The 20,659-nt window shown below is 41.7% G+C and overlaps 1 protein-coding gene across 1 annotated transcript in view; it reads right to left on the bottom strand.

Moving 5' to 3' along the window:
* The window catches only part of akt3a (v-akt murine thymoma viral oncogene homolog 3a), a 45,699-nt gene that overhangs the window by 9,961 nt on the left and 15,079 nt on the right, over positions 1 to 20,659 (bottom strand). Inside the window, exons 2-7 of the mRNA XM_062430050.1 lie at positions 12,046 to 12,171; positions 7,966 to 8,077; positions 4,518 to 4,662; positions 3,369 to 3,500; positions 3,112 to 3,177; positions 1,837 to 1,905 (exon numbers count right to left, since the gene is read on the bottom strand). Coding sequence (XP_062286034.1) covers positions 1,837 to 1,905; positions 3,112 to 3,177; positions 3,369 to 3,500; positions 4,518 to 4,662; positions 7,966 to 8,077; positions 12,046 to 12,171 — 650 coding nt within the window. The remainder of the gene's footprint in view (positions 1 to 1,836; positions 1,906 to 3,111; positions 3,178 to 3,368; positions 3,501 to 4,517; positions 4,663 to 7,965; positions 8,078 to 12,045; positions 12,172 to 20,659) is intronic.

Genomic DNA, 20,659 nt, shown 5'->3' with positions numbered 1-20,659 from the left:
GGGTGGAGGCACTCAGCAGCTGGCGCCTCATCTAGCAGCCCCACTCTCCACACACACGCAAACTCACACACACATACCTCTTCCACGTTACCCTCTGGGCTAGGTTGGCACGGTGCTGGCGTGGAGTTCGGCGACGGGGGCCAAATCAAGGGTTTAATCAATACACCAGTCTAGTTAAAGACAGGCCGACCGCCGCTGCCGCCGTCGCCAACACGACTCCCCCCTCCCATCTCAACTGCCTCCAGTGCAGCACTCATTAGTGGCCTAACTGGCCTTGCCCCCCTGAGCCTCCGTCTTCATTTACTCCATTCTCGCATCCATCCCTCTTTGTTTTTGGCAAGAAACTCTTTTTAAAAAAAATCTTTTTAAGAGTACTCAACTTGTTTTTTTCCCCCCTGAGGTGGCCTCACCCTCCGTTTCTCCTCCGTCTTGCTTTTTTTAAATCACTCACCTCACATTCCCTCCAACTCTCTCTTTCTAACTCTCTCCCTAGCCATCAGTTGTCAAGTTGTCACTGCCACACAGCTACACATGTGGCACCAAAATGACACCAGCCTGCTGTGCCACACCAGTCAAGTCGTACAAATTACCCATGAGGCCAAGGGGCACACATCTCCCATTAATTGTGCAGGGAGGTTTGCATATGGCCGCTGGAGTGATGCTCACAGACCACCTTGCTCAAATGGTGTCCATGTGTAATGCGTGTGTGTGTGTGTGGGTGCGTGCGTGTGTTTGTGTATGGAGGGGGTGTGGTGAGAGGGGGTGACACGACAGGTGGGCCTTCATCAGTGTACTGGCAGCTGTGACTGTGGCAGGTTTGTAATGGGTTGTGTGTGTGTGTGTGTGTGTGTGTGTGCATGTGTGGTCACAATTTGTCCGTTGAGGTAAAAATTTGCTGTGTGTGTGTGTGTGTTTGTCTAAGTATGCGTGTGTTTGCTGGTGTTTTCTGTGCACGTGTGTGTCTGTGTGTGTCCGTGTGTGTGTGTTTGCTCAGGCCTGGCGCTGGCTGAACTGCCTAACTAACTGGGAGGGGAGCAGGTGACACTTACACTGAGGGAATGAACCAAGATTGCAAAAACGGCCCGATTAAAAATCTGAGAAATGGAAAAGTGGGGGAATCCAAACTCATTTCATCTCCGACTGTCATTCTGGCTATATCTGCCCCATAGGTGTGTTCATAAATAGACACAAGCAGGAGAGGGATGGAAAGGAAAAGAGAGATGAGGAGGCAAGCGAGAGGCCAGTTGGTTGGAAAATTAACTGTGTTAGAGAGCTATTGAACAGTCTAACTTTAGTTACTTCTTGAGTGTTTGCACGTTTTATCGTTCCTCTGCTGCGTTCCTGTCGCAGACTTTCCAATTACACTATATTACATCAATGAAAGTTCTTGGAGTGGAATATTCCACATTCAACTCTGAGAGACATAAACCAGAAAAGCAGAAAAGCTTTGAAATAGTATTTGAAACAACTATTTTCAATCAAGTGTAGTTTTGTTTTGTTTAAAGCTTCAATTTGCAACAAAGGAAAAGGATACATTATCATATAGAACTCATGTAAAAATCTTGACAAGTAACTTTTATTTAAATTAATATTTCGATGAATTTTTGAAAGAAAATCCTAGAAATATATGTAGCTACACTGAAGTTTCAACATAGTCTTGAGCTGAGAGTAGAGTCGGTGGATTTCCTAATCGCTGTCAGTTAGTGTGGTCGAGTCTTGGTTTAACTGGCTGTTTAAAGCAGTCACACAAACAGTATGGCTAACCAAATACAGCACATACATTATGACAGTATATATGTGTGTGTGAGTGTGTGCATGTGTGTGTGCGTGGCTTACCTCTCCTCCATTCACATACTCCATGACAAAACAGAGGCGGTCTTTAGTCTGGAATGAATACTTCAATGACTGAAACAAGAACCAGACAGACACACACACACACACACACACACACACACACACACACACACACACACACACACACAATGAGCGCACATACAAAAACAAAGACAAGCCTTATATAACTTAAATGTTTTTATGTCACAAACATAATACTACTTTGTGGACAATTTTATCCACAATATCAGTACTGTGTCTGCATTGGAATACTATTTTTCATGCAATTTATTGCATCTTCATCTTTATTTCTTTTTGTCCTGTTGTGTAGTGAGATGTTTTCAATCATACATTAAATTGCAGATTCAATTTACACTACATACAATTTAAAAAGTAGTGTACAGGTAATCGTTACCAATCAAGTGCTAACTATCATGGCATGTTTTCCAACACAACAGCTTACATTATTTCTTTAACAGCACAGAAATAACCAGTTGCACTTTAATTGCATCAAAATACTGCTTTTTTGATTTTGTTAAATGATACATTATGTACCAGTCTTTTACATGCACTCCCCTACGCAGTGAAAAGTGAAGTGAATGTGTTAACCATTTTGTACACAGCATGAGTCTGGTCCCATTCTAGCTAAAACAGCAGGAGAAAAAAAACATGATCATTCATAGCTTCAAACTGTTTATGTCTGGATTTGCTTATTCAAAGCAAGTTTGTGTGTGTGTGTGTGTGTGTGTGTGTGTGTGTGTGTGTGTGTGTGTGTGTGTGTGTGTGTGTGTGTGCGTGTGTGTGTGTTTTCTGTCGAATGAAAAAGCTACTAAACAAAAGAACAGTTGGTCTGAGCCTCTTTGTGGCTACAGATGTGACAGGTGTAAACTCAGATGTGAACTGTAATTGCTCTCACAACAGTGTGCGTGTGAACATACATCATTAGTCTGCGTATGTGTGTGTGTGTGTGATTTTGGTATGTTTGTGTGTGTGTGTTTCCAGAGAATGGCAGCACAAGGAGTGTGATAGAAATGAGCAGTGGCTGATGTGTGTATGTGTACATCAAAGAAAGAGTGCAAAGCTAAAAGATGCAGCCATTAATGGAAAACAATTTGGTATGTAAACCATAATTAGCCTCGAGAGACTCAGGTACGTATGTGTAGGATCAATATGCCGTGTGCATACATGTGACATGCTCTCTTATAGATGTCAGCACATTTGCACTTTCACACATGTCTGAAGCAAACCATTTGTGGTTTGTGTGTGTAAGATACTCACGGTGAGAAAGGGGTGTCTGGTGTTCTTTAGTACTCTGCTTTCTGTGAGCGTGTGAGCCACTTCATCCTGTACAGTGGTACAGTAAAAATATTTAAAATCAAGGAGCTAAATGAGAAGGCAGCTCAAGAGAGCAAGCCACGAAATGCATAACAATCTGACAGCTGACAATTCACAAATGAAATGGTTAGAAAAAAAGGTTTTAGTGCCACAAACTTACATACTATTTAGGCCATTTCAAATACAGTTAAAAGACTAACCTTGGCTATGATGACTTCTTTTTTAAGAATTTTCATGGCGTAGTATTTCCCGCTGGCCTTCTCTCGGACTAGAATCACTTTACCAAAGGTTCCCTTACCCAGCAGCTTCAGATAGTCGAAGTCACTCATTGTCTGTGAAGTGGGAAACAGAAAACATAAGCAATAAATTTAGCCCTGTTTCCTTCAACTTGAATCGTTGATTGGCTATGGCCTCTGGATGTTTTACTGGCAGTGTGTGGGTGGAGATAATTTGAAATACAATAGCTTAGCTTTAGTGTTTATACCAAACCAATACTTTTTTTCCATACCGCTTTAAGTAAAATAAATTAGTTTTTTCTATTACCCTTTTTCATTTAACAAAAGAAGCCAAACTTACCTAATGTTAAATGCTGTTTAAGTGTAAACACAAAGCAGCCATGAACTTAAATAAAGCCCAGTTGCAAGTAATGCCTGTGCTTCTAACATTCTGTTTCTAACATTAATACCCTAAAGCAAAATTACAGCCCATGAAGCCTTTATAACATGGGATGTAATAAACAGTGGCTTCTAGTTGTACTATAAACCAGTGGATCCCTATCTTTTTTGCTTGTGACCCTTTAAAATGAAGCACAGTCTACTTGGGACCCTCTTCACACATTGCATTATCTACCAGTTGTGACCAGTTAAACAAAATAGGATTTAATTTCCTTTTTTTATTTCAGAAACTTTTAGAGGCTTGAGGAGAAAAATCTGCAGTAATTTAGGAAGCCCAGGTAAAACACTGCTATTGACATTTTTGTTCAGTTGATGTGTCATGTATATATTTTACCCAAGTCAAGCATTCGTGTTTAATACTACATATACCTACCATTACAAAAGATGTTTTGCATGACTACTTCTACTTACTGGAGCACTGTAATTTGGAAAAACAATTTACATCCACTGTTGTTAAAGGGACTTTTTCACATTTAAATTGCAGGCAGCCAAAGGTAATAACCCATTACGTGACAATGGTAAGCAAGAGTACAGCTGCAACAATTCTTTGGAGTATACTGTGTGTGTGTGTGTGTGTGTGTGTGTGTGTGTGTGTGTGTGTGTGTGTGTTTGTGTGTGTGTGTGTGTGTGTGTGTGTGTATGAGAGTGAGTGTGTGTTCATACGTTTTGTGTTACCTTGCGTTTGTGGTGTGTGGTGGATATGTCCATCTCCTCTTCGACCATGTTGTCAATGTTGGAGGTGGGGCTGCACTGGATCCTTTCCTCCTCTTGTCTCTGCAGCTTATCAGCCACCATCTGGATGGCCTCTGTCCACTCATCTCTGGGTTTTCAATACACATAAGATAAAGTTTAGGGACTCTAATACCACTTCATATCACTTCTTTTTTTTACTGATGGCACACACAAAAAAGCTTCAGGATATTAAATCCTACCCACTGCTTCTGATACATTATGACTGAAAGAAACTCACTGAGACATGGTCCTTTATTTTTATTCCAGGATATCCAATGTTTGTGTTGTTTTTTTAACCAATTGAATCCACACAGAAATTGATCATTTGAAGGTTAGAAACAAAGGGATCAAATGGCCATTGTATTACAGTACCGTATATTACATTATACTGTATATTGCTGTTCTTGTTATTGTGCCCCTGTGCTGTACATATGGCTTTAAGTTCTGCATAGCTTTGGTCCAACTTGAAATGCTGATCTGATGGAACAGCATAAATACATACATGCACACATACATACATACATACATACATACATACATACATACATACATACATACATACATACACACATACATACATACATCACACTACACAGGTGTAAAATATGATACAGGTCACAGATTCTCCTATAGGATAACTAATGTACTTTTTTAAATTGTTTTTTAAAGGCTCTAAAATGATTTCAATTAACATAAACACCTATTTGTTCAACAGAGAGGAAACATGGTCATCTAGAGAATTAACCAAATGAGCAATGATCATGGAGCAGAACTAATGCCTACCAGTGTGTGTGTGTGTGTGTGTGTGTGTGTGTGTGTGTGTGTGTGTGTGTGTGTGTGTGTGTGTGTGAGTGTGTCTAAACGCACACCCATGCATTAGGGGGAACAATGCATTGTTGTTCGCTAACATTGTTCCTCCCCATTGACTTTCCATTAGCGGTGTTGTTCAACATCTGTTGAGAGAAACTGCGTGAGTTTGATTGTGTGTGTGTGTGTGTGTGAGATCATCATCTGTAGCAGAAGGCCAGCCATGCATCAGGATGTGGAGACATGTTACTGTGTTTAACGATGATGAATATAACGGTTTATCGAGGGCCAAGCTTCCCTCTGCTCTGATAAACAACAGAGGAAGAACAAGAGAACAACATTAGATTAGAGCAGATCTTTAACTTATTTATTGTATAGAGCTTATATAACTACGTATTTACACTGGAATTTCTGTTAATTTCAAGTTGTTTATCAATAATATATCTGAATTTAAATGTGAAATGAAAATGCTGTTTCCTCAAGACTGAACTGTGTACATGAAAAATTCTTCTTTGAATTTTCTTCTTCACTGATCTTAACTTAAACAGTGTTAATCCTGAGCCAAACGCAGGGGTCACATGATAGCAGAAAACATTGAAGAGCCTGAACAGAAAGACTGTGGAGAAGCAAGTTGGGATTTACAAGTGTGCACTTCCAAATACACTTACCCAGTGTTAGCAGTGAGGAGATCATAATAATGAAACCTGTTTGACTCCCAAACGATCACCCCTGTGTCTTTTTGTTTTGTTTTGAGTTAGATGCCCATATGTTTCCTTGAGGGATCTGGAAGAACATCTATCTGAACCTAAACAGAGCAGTGCGTTTTTAAGATCTGAATCCCTTTCTACTGCAAAGACTTCTGAGCGTACCCTACACACTCCAAAACAAGGGCAAACTCAAGTTACACTCCATCTTCAACAATGGAGCACTCAATTTGTGGCACCCGTGATGTGTGTGTGTCTGTGTGTGTGTGTGTGTGTGTGTGTGTGTGTGTGTGTGTGTGTGTGTGTGTGTGTGTGTGTGTGTGTGTGTGTGTGTGTGTGTGTGTGTGTGTGTGCGTGTAGCTACATGAAAAGCAATGGGAACTCTCTCAAGGTCAGGCAGCAGATAAATGCTCTCTCTCTTTGTCAGAGTGTTTTGAGTATAATGAGTTTTTTTTGCTAATGAGAGATAATGGGCCTGCCTACAGTCGGGCGCCATGCCAACACGTGCCACCCTCTCTTCTCACGGCTGGGGCTGTGGTAGCTGGAGCCTTGCCAGCACTGGTACAGTACAGCAGATACAGTAACACACACACACACACACACACACACACACACACACACACACACACACACACACACACACACACACACACACACACACACACACACACACACAGAGGCACAGACAGACAGTTGTGGTGCACACTCCTCTTTCCAACCCACCTAAACTTCAATGGCTCTTGCGTACTGTGACACAACTGATGCACTCTTTTACCAAACTACATTCACACATCTGGAGCTCACAGTTGTCCACCTATACACGTGCATATTGTTAATACTTGACTCTATAAAATGATCAATGGAGATTTATTCTTTTGTGTTAACTCTGAAATGTTTATTTGATTATCTAGATGCAAAACTCTTAGAAAGAAACATATAAGGCCGACAAAGTTGGACAGACAGCTGCAACACACACACACACACACACATACCCGCACACAAACTCAAAGGATGCACAGAAGCATCTGTGGTCTTCTGGGCAAAGCTGTTCATTTTCTGGAGATAAACACCTCAGCTCCTCAGAAAGGAACTGAGCAGCTGGAGAATTTATGCCGATGCTACTTGAAAGGTCTCCTTTCCACTCTGTCTCTCTCCTCTCCCTTTCCCCCCCACACACACACACACAGAGAGAGAGATAGAGAGAGAGAGAAAACGCTTTACAGTAGATACCCCCTCAGACATACCTCTGCCCTTGATTATACTTTTACCCACATCCTTTTTTTTTTTGGTAAGGTTGGTACATGTATTTTTGTTTCCTTTCTTTTACTTAAACATAAATATTTCATAATGTTGTGCTATTTTTCTTGCATGTATAAAGTTTTTAAGTTGAACTGAAGTTTAACAACGCCAAACTACAGTGTGATTTAAAAAATGCCTCCTGAAGTATTTGACTTATAATAACTGTCAGGTTTTAACTTAGCTTATATGTAATTTTTTTCATCCGAACTGCTGCTGCGAGAGTAATGTCGGATGATCTACAATAATATAGGCAGTACACATTCAATATCCTGTTTCATCTGGGGTCTATTTATCCGAAGGCATCTCAGCTCTAAGAAGCTACACAAAAAGTTTCCTTCTCACATTTGGTGTTAAAGGAGGCTTTGGCTGGGTAATATTAGAAGTATCTAATTTTGAATAAAGCCAGATTCTGCCTGATATATTTGATTAGAGCTTTATTTAGAAGGATTCAGGAAGCCGCTTTTATAAAGGAAAACATTGCTAGACATCCTCTTTGTCCTCTGACCAACAACAACCAACAGGATATTGTAAAAAAAAAAAAAAAAAAAAAACGTCTTTGGGGAATTGGAGTCCAGGCTGACCTCTCATCAGGCGAGTCCACGTGGAAGGTCCTCTCGATGACGGTGGTCCACTGAAGGCAGCGGATGATGAAGGTGTTTGGCTTCGGCCTCTCCGTCTTCATCAACTGACATTCTGCAACAGACAAGCAGAGGGACAATAATGTCTTTTTTAGTACAATTAAACAAGGTCAAATATTTGTGCATGGAACAGCAAAAAGTTGAAGAAAAAAAACATAACGTGGAGGAGTTTATAACTGAATAAGATTAAGATCTGAAAAGGGTGCATGTAGTTATTTTGGTCATGCTTTAATGAGCAGTGATCAATCATATCTGCGTCCATGTTAAAAGTAAACCTTCCTTTTTTCTCAGGCTTATGAGTAGCTACTGTTTACATGTGTGTGTCAAGTCTTTTTTTGTGGGTTGGTGGTTTTGTTTGTTTGTTTTCTCTTTTGTTATTTGTTTTATTGCACTGTACTTTTTTCCTTGCTTTTGCTCTGTATTTATTAATTAATCTTATTTGCATACTGTATGCATTTTTATGTAAATTTAAATACAATCGTCATGTCCTGTCCTCAGCAAAGATGCACAACTTGTTTTGAAAGAATCCAAGCAAAAACAATAGGAAAATAATCCAGGACACTATTTATTGACATTTAAATATTTTTAGATAAATAGTTTGGGGGGTGTAGAAATCAGAGAAATCATGTTGAATATCAAGTTGCTGTCAAATAAATCCTTAAAAAAAAGATACAGATTGTCTGAATTTGTTTAAAAACAGTAATAACTTCAGGCACACATGATTCAAATAAAGGTGCTTTTCTGTGCCAAGGGATATAATGCGTTGCAGCACATACGCATCTGGCGAATATCCGAAGAGACACATTTCTGTGAAAATGGGCGATACAGTAGGCCATTATACACAAATGCGTAATACAGTACACAAACGCTGAAACGTACGCACACATAGCCAGATGGGGCTGTGAGCTCGCTGTGGGAAAGAATACATTTTCATTGTCCCTCAGCAGTCTCAGTGGTTATTGGGGACAAGAGCTGATGTAAAAGAGCATAATGATCCATCTTCTGTCCTCTCATCTCCCCCACTATGTTCTCCTCTTATTCTTGATATCATCCCCCATTTTCCTCTCCTCTTTTCCCTTCCCCTCCTTTTTGTCTGCTGTCATTCTCTCCTGCCCTCATCTCTTCTCAACTCATTTCGTCTCTTCTCTTTTCCTCCCACCGTCTCACCTGCCGTCCTCAGCTATCCCTTACTCCAATTACTTTCTGTTTAAGTGTGGCACAGCACAGCATGTCATGGTGCAGCCTAAATATAGACAGGAAGGTTAATGACAATAGCATTCAGGTCGTACACACGGCAGAGTTTCAATGTAAATTCACACACACAGAAACACACACACACACACACACACACAAAGAAGTTACTACCTGACTCGTGAACATGGCCTGCTGTGCTGCCAGAAAACAAGGTCATGCTATGCTCGATGCCAAAAAACACTCACGCCCTAGCATGAACCAACAGACACTCACACACACATACAAACACACATGTGTGTAAAAAGTGATACTGAAGTTTGAATGTTAGCTGAAATTGGGTTGTTTGCCACAGCAGGCAATTGTGAAATCTGTGTAGCAGTTTAGTGGGTGTATGTGAGTGCATGCATTAGCGTGTGTGCGTGCGTGTGTGCATGTGTGACAGGCTTGTATGTATGAGTCCCTCTGCAGGGAACAGGCCTGTACCATCTCTGTTCCATCTGACCACTTCTGTTGTTCACGCACACACATAAACACACGCACAGGCACACACAAATAAACAAACAGGCACGTAGACACACACTTACACATACACACACACACACGCCACCTGGCCTCCCAGCTTTGGGCAACAGATGTGGCAGTGCCAGGACTGTGCCAAGCAGCCGGGGCCGGATGTATGGCCTGGCTTGTCCTCCTCACAAACTCTTTTCCTCTCCCCCTTTTCCTCGTTCTCCAATCCAGTCTCCGTCTCCTCCTCCCTGTCTGTTCAGCGCTGATGGTCCTCCTTTCCTCCCTCATCTTTCCTTCCACTCCCCCATATCTCATCCTCAAAAGCCTCAACCTCCAATCCCTCTATCCCTCTCACCATCTCTCATCCGTTGCTCTGCACCCTAATCATCTTTCCATCTCTGTCCTCTCTCTTCTTCCTCTCTCCTCCCCATGTCTCCAATTTTCTTTTCCTCTGCCCCCACCGATCAACTCCCATCGCTCATTCCCTGTACTTGTCCTCCCTTCCGGACTTTGGTTTCTTTCTCCTCCTTCTTCCTTCAATGTACCATTCTTTATCATTTTCTCTGAGGTATCAGCTTGTATTCTACCATTCGTCATCATTTTCCTTTCAGTTTCACCCTCTTATTGCATCAATTCTCCTGTACTCTCCTCTTTCTCTGCTATCATCTCATCCATCGCCAATCCCCACTCCTCTGTTCTGCAGATTTTTCACATCTTGCTCCTCCAAATCCATTCAACTGAAAGACCTTACGAGATTTAACAGACTAAACCTGTGAGGTTTAATTTGTATTATACATAAATAGCATGTGATGAATCTGATATCCTGTGGTGGTGACCATAAATACTGGATAAGTAAATACAGTGTCATCTGTATCAGGCCTTGTGCCAAGAAGTGAACCACCAGCTTTGCACCTATCAGATTATGTTTAGTATCCACTGATCTATCAACATAAAAAAGAAAACAACTATTGTACACCATCATGCATCCATGTATTTATTAAGAGACATATGCTGCATATACGTTAGCTGTTAAATCCAGCACAACTGGATAACTTTTTATCTGATTGATATGTTTACCTGATGGCAGAGGAGACAGTGTCACATGGTGTTCAACTAAACTCAACTAAGCTAAAGAACTAAAGTCTGAATCAGTGCAATACATACTTTTTAATCTTTATAATCACTAGTTTGAAAACAACATATTAACACATTCATTTTAGGAATCATTTCTAAATAGCAAAAAATACAACTATGATGTACTGGCTCAACCATCTTTATTGTTTTCAATGTACGGAGTAATAATTAATTACAATTGAAAACGTTTAACCTTAAAGAGCCTAGATGTCAAAAACATTTTGTTAGTACTGCAAATTAGTAGTAAGCCACTTTTCACTTCTGTCAGCTGCCAGATTATGAGACAGAGGGAATCTGGATGAAACTTCAGGGCCGATGTGCCGACAGTTACTATTCTAAAGCTAAAATGGCTGGAAAGCATACACAAAGTTTTACTGCTATTCTGCATTTACTGTATAAACAATGGGAGGTGATGTTGCTGGTAATGAGAGTGAGACATTACAATTAATCTTGTTAACTCTTTAGCTGGTTAATTACACATGTCAACGACGCCGTGGAGCTTGTTAGCCAGGTGCAGACAGATGACTTACTGATAATCGGTTAATTAGGGCCCTCTGTGAATTCTGTAAAGCACGGAGAAGCTGTGAAGACTGATGACTGACTGACTGACTGATGTTGTGACGCACCACGAGTGAAACTGGTGCAATAACTGTTGTACCATTTCACTGTGGCTCTGTACTGTATGATGAAACCACAAGCACATTTCAGCAACATCTCAGTGCAATTTAGACGACACACATTTGACATTTAAACAATATAGGAACACAAATCAATTAGAGAATATTGACTACTATGTGGCATTGTGTGAGGAGACTGTTCTTCAACTGGAGGACCTGTTGAGGTGTTCTTTAACTACATTGATTACAGATCACCTCTAAGGGTGCAGCTCTAAATTAAAGAAATGTTGCCTACAATGGTTAATTAAGGAACACTCTATAATTACGATTAGTTATGAGCCAATAGCCAACGGTGCAGGGTCGATAACGTACTTAAAACATAATGAGTTCATAGCAAAAATATCCTGGTAGTTGAACCCACTGTTTCCACTCTTTTTGTATACCTGTTGGGATGAATATAGAGTAGGTTCTTGGTATTTGATGCAATGCCTTATTAATAATTGAGAAACGCAAAAAAAAAAATGCATCCTTCAAATGGGTTTTAATACATGTGTGACAGGTAACATACTTGCTACTGAGAAGTTATTTAAGGGGTAGGGAAGATCTGCGTCCTGAGGTTTCTCTTTGTAGCCGATGAAAGAGCCGTCTGTCTTCAACAGGAAGTAACGCGGTCGCCAATTCTTTATGTATTCACCTGGAGTGGACACAAAGAGAGAAAGAAGGAGGAACAATGTAAGTTAAAAAATGCTAAGTTATACACTTGATGCAGACACACCTAAACTCAGAGGTCAACAGTGATGATGAAGATAGCAATATTGCACTCAGTGTTAAAGAGGATTATGATGATCAAGATAATGTACAGAAAGTAATAATAGCAATAATGATTATGGTGATGATTTTAAATACAGATTTTATTCCCTAGACAGATAAGAGCCTGTCTGTTCAGCCTGACTGACTCTTATCTGTCCAAATGATATCATACACATATACACACTATATACACGCGCACGCACACATACACACACAGTATCTCTATGACTCCCACAGTGCTTGCCAGATTCAGATCAGATTATCATGTAAAAAATGACAAAAACATGTTTACCAGCACTACACTCAAACTAACCATGCCAGAAACATCATCTGGCTGATACATGGGCAGGTGTCGAGGTGATGACCCCTCTACCAAACACACACACACACACACATACACTCACAAACTCACAAGCATACCGCGCACACATAGACACACAAAAGACATATTAACCTACTATTGAAACAAACACACACACATGCACACAAACCACTGGTCGCCATCTGAGAAGGAAGCCGAGCAGAGGGATGAGATAAAATGAGATGAGACGAAATGATGAGATGAGACAAAATAAGATTACACATGGAGAATAACCCTTCTTAGACTGCAGCAACAAATAACAACATCTGCTGAGCAGCTGGTGGCAGAGTATTACCCAACTGGCTGGCACAGCCCGGCACTAAGGTGGCACCACAGCTTTATCAGATGACCCGCTGCAGGATTACACGAGAGTCAAACATTTCCACACCACAGAGGAGGATAACACTTACTGGAAACAGCATAGTTACACACATGGATTAAAGTACACACGTGTGCAGAATCAGACTTGCACATAGTTGGACGAGCACGAAGAGGACTATGAATACGACGACGGAACTGGAGAGAACGCAGAAAACACAGCTGAAGAAATACTGACACTCAGCTCTGATGAAAGAAAGTGACAATCTCAACACTTTTCCAAAAGCCGGGAACTGTGTAAACATTTCACTTTCTCATCTCAAAACAACAGAAATAAAAAACACAGAAATACACAAATGTTCCCTTCACTTCTCAGCCCCTTTTAATTAAACAGCCAATTCCTTGACATGCACACATGTGAGCACGCACGAACACACACACACACACACACACAAAATTACACTTTTTGAAGACGCATAGACAAAGATGCATTCGTGCACACACACAAATACCCGACACAACATCGCACAAAGCTCGCTAACAGCTCTGATTACCTTTTTTAGGCTAATTCGATGGGAGAGGAGAATAGGCAGCATGTGTATGTGTGTGTGTTCTATTTGTGACATCCATTTAAAGCTGAAATGACAGCAGGCCGTGCTCGTTAACACGTCGCAGAAAAACACCTGCTCCGCCGAAGGGACCATGCGACTGTGGGCCCTGCCAGTACCTCTGGGTGCTGCTGGTGGTGGAGGTGTGCGTGTGCATGTGTGTGTGTGTGTGTGTGTGCGTGTGTGCATGTGTGTGTGGTGTGGGGGTAGCAGCTGATTTGAACCACCACACAGGGACAGAGAGAGAGAGAGACACAGATATAGACAGTTAAGAAAATGCTGTTGGGTGCCAGTGCGTCATCAGGATTACAAAATCACACCTCTCCTCTCTCAGTCTCTATTTTTCTCTTTTTTCGCAAATCCACCCACTCTTCCTCCCCACCTCCCCTCTTTTTCCTTCTCCTGTTCTTTCAGAAACAAAGCATATTCTTTGGATCACTTGCTACTGATAAACACAGCGCTGTGAGAAGGGGCTGAATGGGAGGGTGGGATGAAGAAAGGGACAGGGAAGAGGAAGGAAAAAATTAATAAAGAGAGCAAAACAGGGAAAAGAGATGGTGGGGAAGGAGGTGTTTAAAGGAGCGAAAAGAGAATTTCTTGTCAAATGACCAAAAGTATTATAAAACTGTAGATTTGCAGTTATATGTAATCAGTTCAGCATTTTGATGTGTTTTTGTTGGATTTTTGCTTCCCTAGAGAGAGAATGAAAGCTAGAACAAACACTTTCATTTCTATGTTAAAAATAAGGATCAGTGACCTTAACCAAACCCCATGTATTTTTGTGTTTTATGTACAACATGAGTACACAATGTAATGCAAGATGATAAAATAACACCACAATAAACACTTTACTGTAATTATACTGGTCATATTGTGTAGAGATTTTGCCACAAAGTTGATATGGAAATATTTGAGGATGTAGTTTGTGTTGCTGCTGAACTTTATTATCATTAAATAGTACACAGGTGTTTCTATTATTGTGCTTTTGTAGGTTCCCATCAAACAAAAATCTACATCTGCGTCATGACTTTGGTTAAGATCTGCAGATATTAACAGTTTATCCACTCCAGCTGTGATTTCAAAAGTGTTTTGATGGAAGAAACTGGACATCTGGAAAAGATAAACTTCAAACTAGATAGTAGAGAGAGAGATCGATTGAGTGACAAAATGGAAGAGGATAAAGAGAAAGTTAAACTGATAAAACTATTATAAACTGGCAGTGATGACTGGCTTGCTGGTCCAAGTCCAGTCATTTCTCTGAGTCAGTTTCTAGACGAAGTGTCCAACCAATGGATGCCTGTGGCTGGCCACTTCATCTCTCAGCTGTCCAGTACAACTGAAAACATTTAAGCAATCCTGCTGGCTGGACTTAGATAGTGTGTGTGTGTGTGTGTGTGTGTGTGTGTGTGTGTGTGTGTGTGTGTGTGTGTGTGTGTGTGTGTGTGTGTGTGTGTGTGTGTGTGTGTGTGTCCACTGGGGGGTGGGGGGAGGGGGCAGCCAGGGGTGGCACAGACGGAGAGTGGAGATGGACAGTTGTCCACACACACAGCGTTCCAAACAAACATAGGCACACGCTCGCACACACACACACACACAGGCAAACGCACGCACGCACGCACACACACACACACACACACACACTAACACAATTCTGTTTCGATCGTTCCAATCCTCCGAATGATCCAATGGTGTTCTGTCAAGCTATCCCGTCTTGGCCCTGCCTGTAATGAGTCCAGCGAGCTCTCCCACTCTGGACAGCTTGTCTGGGGAGCCACATATCTCTAGTTTGGACTGCTGGAGAAAACAGAACAGCCGGTCTCCTTCCCACACCATCTCTCTCGGACTCCTCACTTCAGTCTCATTTAGGTTTCTGCACAACTTTACTTTTCCCTTAAGGCCAATTAGTAAATACTACACTACACAGCGCTTAAGACAACAGGAGTCTCTTGTTTCTCTTTAAAGCTACACGATATCAGTAATACAGGAGAATGTGGGTGATCTTAAAACATCTGAGGAACAGAGAAAACTTCAGCTGATGAGATAAACATTTTTGTAGTGTATTTAAATTCCTGACCAAATTTGTTCAAAACACAAACATAAAATGTGAAGCAGTTCTCAAGTGCTCTCGTCCATCTAATTTCATATATGTGGTATATTTTTCCTTAATGTTTCCTGTTCCTCTTTCCTTATCTTGTATGGAAATGATTAGCCTAAATAACATTGTAACTCTGATTCAAAATGGTCTAAAACATTTAAAAAAGAATAAATGTTTTTCAGCAGCAAACAACCACATCCGCAGTATTTAATTCGTCAAACGTTTGACTAACGAGGGACTCCTAAAAACAAAAGCAGATGGGGTAAATGTGGCAAACTTTCCCCCAAGCGTCTGCCCCTCAAGACCTATTACTTTCAGCCTTTTTGGTATGAGCCTGAAACTAAGGATTAAGAACTAAATTAGACTTTTAAAAAGTCAGTTTGGAATTTCTAGGATTAATAAATCTTGTTGGCACGTCCTCCAGTTGCAGCTTGTGGTTTTGCAGTAAGAATCAGCTGTGATTGTGTCCTTTCCAAGCTTTCTGATTGGACAATTACAACAACGCAATGACTAACTGTCACTCAATTAGGGGACTGATTAACTATTCATTTCAGGACAGAGGGAGGGGAAGGGAGAAATGCAGAAACGAAAAATAGGAGACAGGTACAAATGGCAAGGCTGAACTTCAGCCAGCAACACAGAAATTAGTCACACAAACTTGCACAAACTTTCCAGTCTTGCTCTATCTCTCTGTCTCGCACTCCCACCTTCAGGACACCCACACACCTCTGCTCCCCTGCTTTGCCGGATGCCACATTACTGCACAGAATGAGATAGATGAAAAATCCGGGAAAAACCTTGATGACAATTAAATAAATAACTCCATAACTATGTGAGCTCACCAGCCATTTGTTAATCAACCCAAACAGGGATTTAATTTAATGCTTTGGCCGAGGCTGAAGCCGATATGCAGATGGCGCAGAGACGGGGCTGTGTGACTGGCACTCTGGGAGCTGGAGGGGTGGCGGGTGGTGGTGTATCGAGGTAGGAGGAGGCGGAGTGGAGAGGGTGGAGAGGAGGTTCTGCCACGTTCCAGCACATACACAGCAGCTCACCAGCAGGGAAGAGGAATGTGTCGTCTGCTGGCCACGTAACAACACACACATACACACACACACTCACGTATATGCATACACACATTTAGTGTTCAGAGCAGTAACACAGAAGGTTTGAGTGTACTAGGACAGAATACACAACAAGTTTACTGACCAAGTGACTGAGTAACCGACTGGCTGGTTGCCCAAGTAAACAGCTGACCGACAATTTAGCTTGCCCAGAAGTTGACTTATTCCTTAAATAACTGAGTGACAGGCAATTTGTGAGTGTGCTGGCTGGATACCTGATCGTGTTTTAGTGCTGAAAAGATTCAAATAATTGATTACCTGATAGACAGACAAAAGTTTTAATTGATTTTACAAGCAAAATGCCAACATCCGCCGGTTGCAGCATCTGAAATGTGATGATTGGCTTCTCTTTCTCTCACATCATTATAAATGGGACCTCTTTGGATTGTGGACAGTTGCTTGGACAAAATAAGCATTTTCTAAGAAGTCACCTTCAGCCCTGGACAACTGAAAATCACATTTTATTGACTGGACTATGAATCAATGAATAAAAAAAAGCAGTGACAAATTAATCAACAATATAACGATCATCAGTTTTAGGCTTATCATGACTAAACTGCATTAAAGTATCTAATTTTTTTCACATGTACTGTATATTTTCAATGGGGTAAGCATACAACTATACTTAGTTTCTCAGTAAATGTCAATGAAATGTAAACCTCTGCAAAGCGTAGCCGTATGGAGGGCTGAACCAGTCAAACTGATGGGTGGGATTCAGCTGATCTCCTTACTGATAAAGGTCAAGACATATCCGGACACAGCAGTGTGGAGATGGGTTTTCATTGGTTTGTGTATGTGAGCATGAGCGGCTGATACTTGAGTACAAGCAGTAATACATAGTGAGGAGGAGGAGGAGGAGGAGGAGGAGGAAGAGGAGGAGGAGGAGGAGGAGGAGGAGGAGGAGGAGGAGGGAGAGAGATCGGATAAACATCAGGCAGGTAACTTAAGGGCAAAGGAAGTGGGGGAAAGGGGAGGCGGTTGTGTGCAGCAGAGAAGGCACAGGGGATAAGAACGATACCGGTCTGAGAGTCTGTCTTTAAGTGCAAGAAGCAAACAAGCGTGCCTGCTGAAGAGCCGCACAGGACACTTACAGTTACAGTGCTGGGAGATTAAAAAAAATAAAAAAAATACTTGATACACAATCTGTACCGTCTCTTTCACTGTGGTTGTGTGTCTTTGTGAAGATACGTGAGGTGTGTGCGTGACCCCGACCCCAGCAGTTCTAACTCCAGTCTGCTCAGACATCTTAAGGCGAATCCGGGCTCTTCAAAGACAATCCACTTACAGTGCATTAGTCTCATTACCACATCGGGGCTGGACTGGTGTTACTGTTTGTGTGTACGAGTGCCTTAACTACATTCACCATCACCGTAAAAGTGCAGAAGGTTTACCAGTTTTTAAATGATCAGACAGCACTATAATATGGGAGACATTTTTTGAAGAATCAAAGAATTAAATTCAATTTGAAGTTGGGGCTGCATTTGAGTTTTAAGGTTTAGTGCTGGAATAATTGTACAAGCCTCTGTCTCAATCTGTGGAGTGAAACTACACAGAAGCAAACGCAGCCTGGAGGAAAGACGATGCTAGAGTGAAGGATGGGGGGAAAGAAGAGGGCTGACAGAGAGAGAGTGAGAGATACAGGTTTAGACTGAGTGATGGAGAGAGAGCATGGCCTCAATGTACGCGGTTAAGGCTATGAAAGAGAGACAGTGATAGAGAGCTGGGACAGGGCAGGGCAGTCACAGAGCGGCCAGACTGAGTGGAAACCCATGGGAGTGTGGCCATCCCTTGGGGGCCACTAGGAGATTTTACCCAGCCAGCTGCACACTGCCAGGACCTCCTGGTATGCTGTGCTGGATGCACACATACACATACACAGGCTGCCCTGGTGCCCCTCTGCTCCCCCAGCTGGTACAGGAGGAGGAGGCGTGCGCGCGCGCACACACACACACTCACACACACACACACACATAGACACATGCGGGCACACACACACTTTCAAGATATTCCTGTTTTCAAATTCATGAAACAATACTGTGAACACAACATTGCAGATAAAGGGGAAAAAAGCGGAAATTACAAAACTAAAATATCTTTTTTCTGCCTATTATCCCTTGTTTAGTTCCTTAATTTCTATAGTATATTATCATCATATCCTTTTTTCCTCTCCTGCAGTACCACTGCAGTCCAGTAGATGGTGGTGGCTCCCTGGAGCATGATGGCCACCGCTGTGATGCTGATACAGAGCTGGAGAGTGACTGACAGATGCACGGCAGCCAAGACGCCTCTCGTCCTAATCCCCCCACAAGCACTTCTGTGCGTGTATACAGTATAAAGTATATATTTTTATAGATGGGGGCAATGTGTGAGTTGGTGTAAGTGTGTGTATTTCTGCATGAATGTATTCAGTGAGCTTAAATCTGGATGCCTGAGTGTGTATGTGTGTGTGAGTGTGTACATAAGTGTCTGTTCACGTGTGTTGTTGGTGGGTAGGCAGGGTCCGTTGCTTCCTAAAGCACCCTAGGATTAGTGCGGTGTTAGCATATTAGCATCTTAGCTGGAGGGCTGCTGCTAAACACCACCTGTGCCAGATAGGAGGCTGTAGCTACCCAGCTACCCCCGTCTCCCCTCCCTTCTCTATCCCCCACCCACCCACCCGCACACACACACACACATATGAAGACACACACATACACACAAAGTGGGTGGGTGAAGGTCACTTAGCTAGAGTGACTACAAGCTTACTGTCTTAATTCATTACTGTAACTACTATCTTCATTACAACAAAAATGTTGTCTTCATTCTTGTTTTCTGTCACATGAAAATATAATTAACTTTACCTTATTTTCAACATATGAGATTCAAGGTTGACATCCAGCAGTCCTGCAGTTCTTGTGATATTAAGTAAATGGAGAGACGGGCAAGTGAATGAAGAGCACTTTTACCTCTATGCCATTACAATTATCTATCATACCAGCACACAGCTGTGAACACATCAGGAAGTGCTAAAGGTGGACAAACTGTACATAGAGTCATAGTGATGTGTATAACAGAAGAACTGGTCTTGGATCAATCGGTGGGTTATCTTAACCACACCAATAATTGGGTGTGTGACACAAAGTTTGCCAGCAATCAGCTCCATGCCTATATATTTAAGAGTATACCACTTAATCTAAGAATGCCTACATATAGTTCATATGTGGAGTCTAGTCCAATCAATATCTATTAACAAAAACACCTCTTTCACAAAGCTAAATACAAGAGATCATGACCATCATGTGTCCTGAAAATGTCAAATCTCAGGTTGAACTACAGAGTTAGAACTTATTTTGTAGGCATGTTTTGTTGTGACACCATTAGACATGTATAAGGTTTGTCCTAAAATGATAGAAACCAAAACTGTGTCACCTTTCACCTCTTTTTAAATAATAATAATGCTCTCTGAAGCAGAATGAGACTCGAATGAGTGTTGTTTCAACACCCAACAAAAACAAAGGATTGACATGTAACACCAAAGAATAAAGTACTTGAGGAAGTTGTTGAATTTTAAAAATTGAACGATAAAAGTCAAGTTTTCAATAATACAATTCAAAGGATTTTTGTTGCTGCCCCTCTGCCCTTCTCGCTGATCTCCTGCTCTGTGTTCCTCTGTGTGCAGAAGCTGGCCCTCTGAAGCAGAACCATTAGTGGCAGAGGACACACCTGGGTCCAGTGTGACCTCCTGCACAGTACACGACGCCGGGTCAGCCTTCAGTCAACTCTTTTCCCCACATATTAGCAGTGGCTTCTGTTTTTGGTTTTACTGTGAGAACAGCCCACTTTCTATAGATCTGTCCAACTGAGTGGTTTATATGACGTAGATTCAC

The sequence above is a fragment of the Scomber scombrus genome, chromosome 12 (assembly GCF_963691925.1).
Source record: "Scomber scombrus chromosome 12, fScoSco1.1, whole genome shotgun sequence".
Taxonomy (NCBI): Eukaryota; Metazoa; Chordata; class Actinopteri; order Scombriformes; family Scombridae; genus Scomber; species Scomber scombrus.
This window is presented reverse-complemented; position numbering and strand designations above follow the sequence as displayed.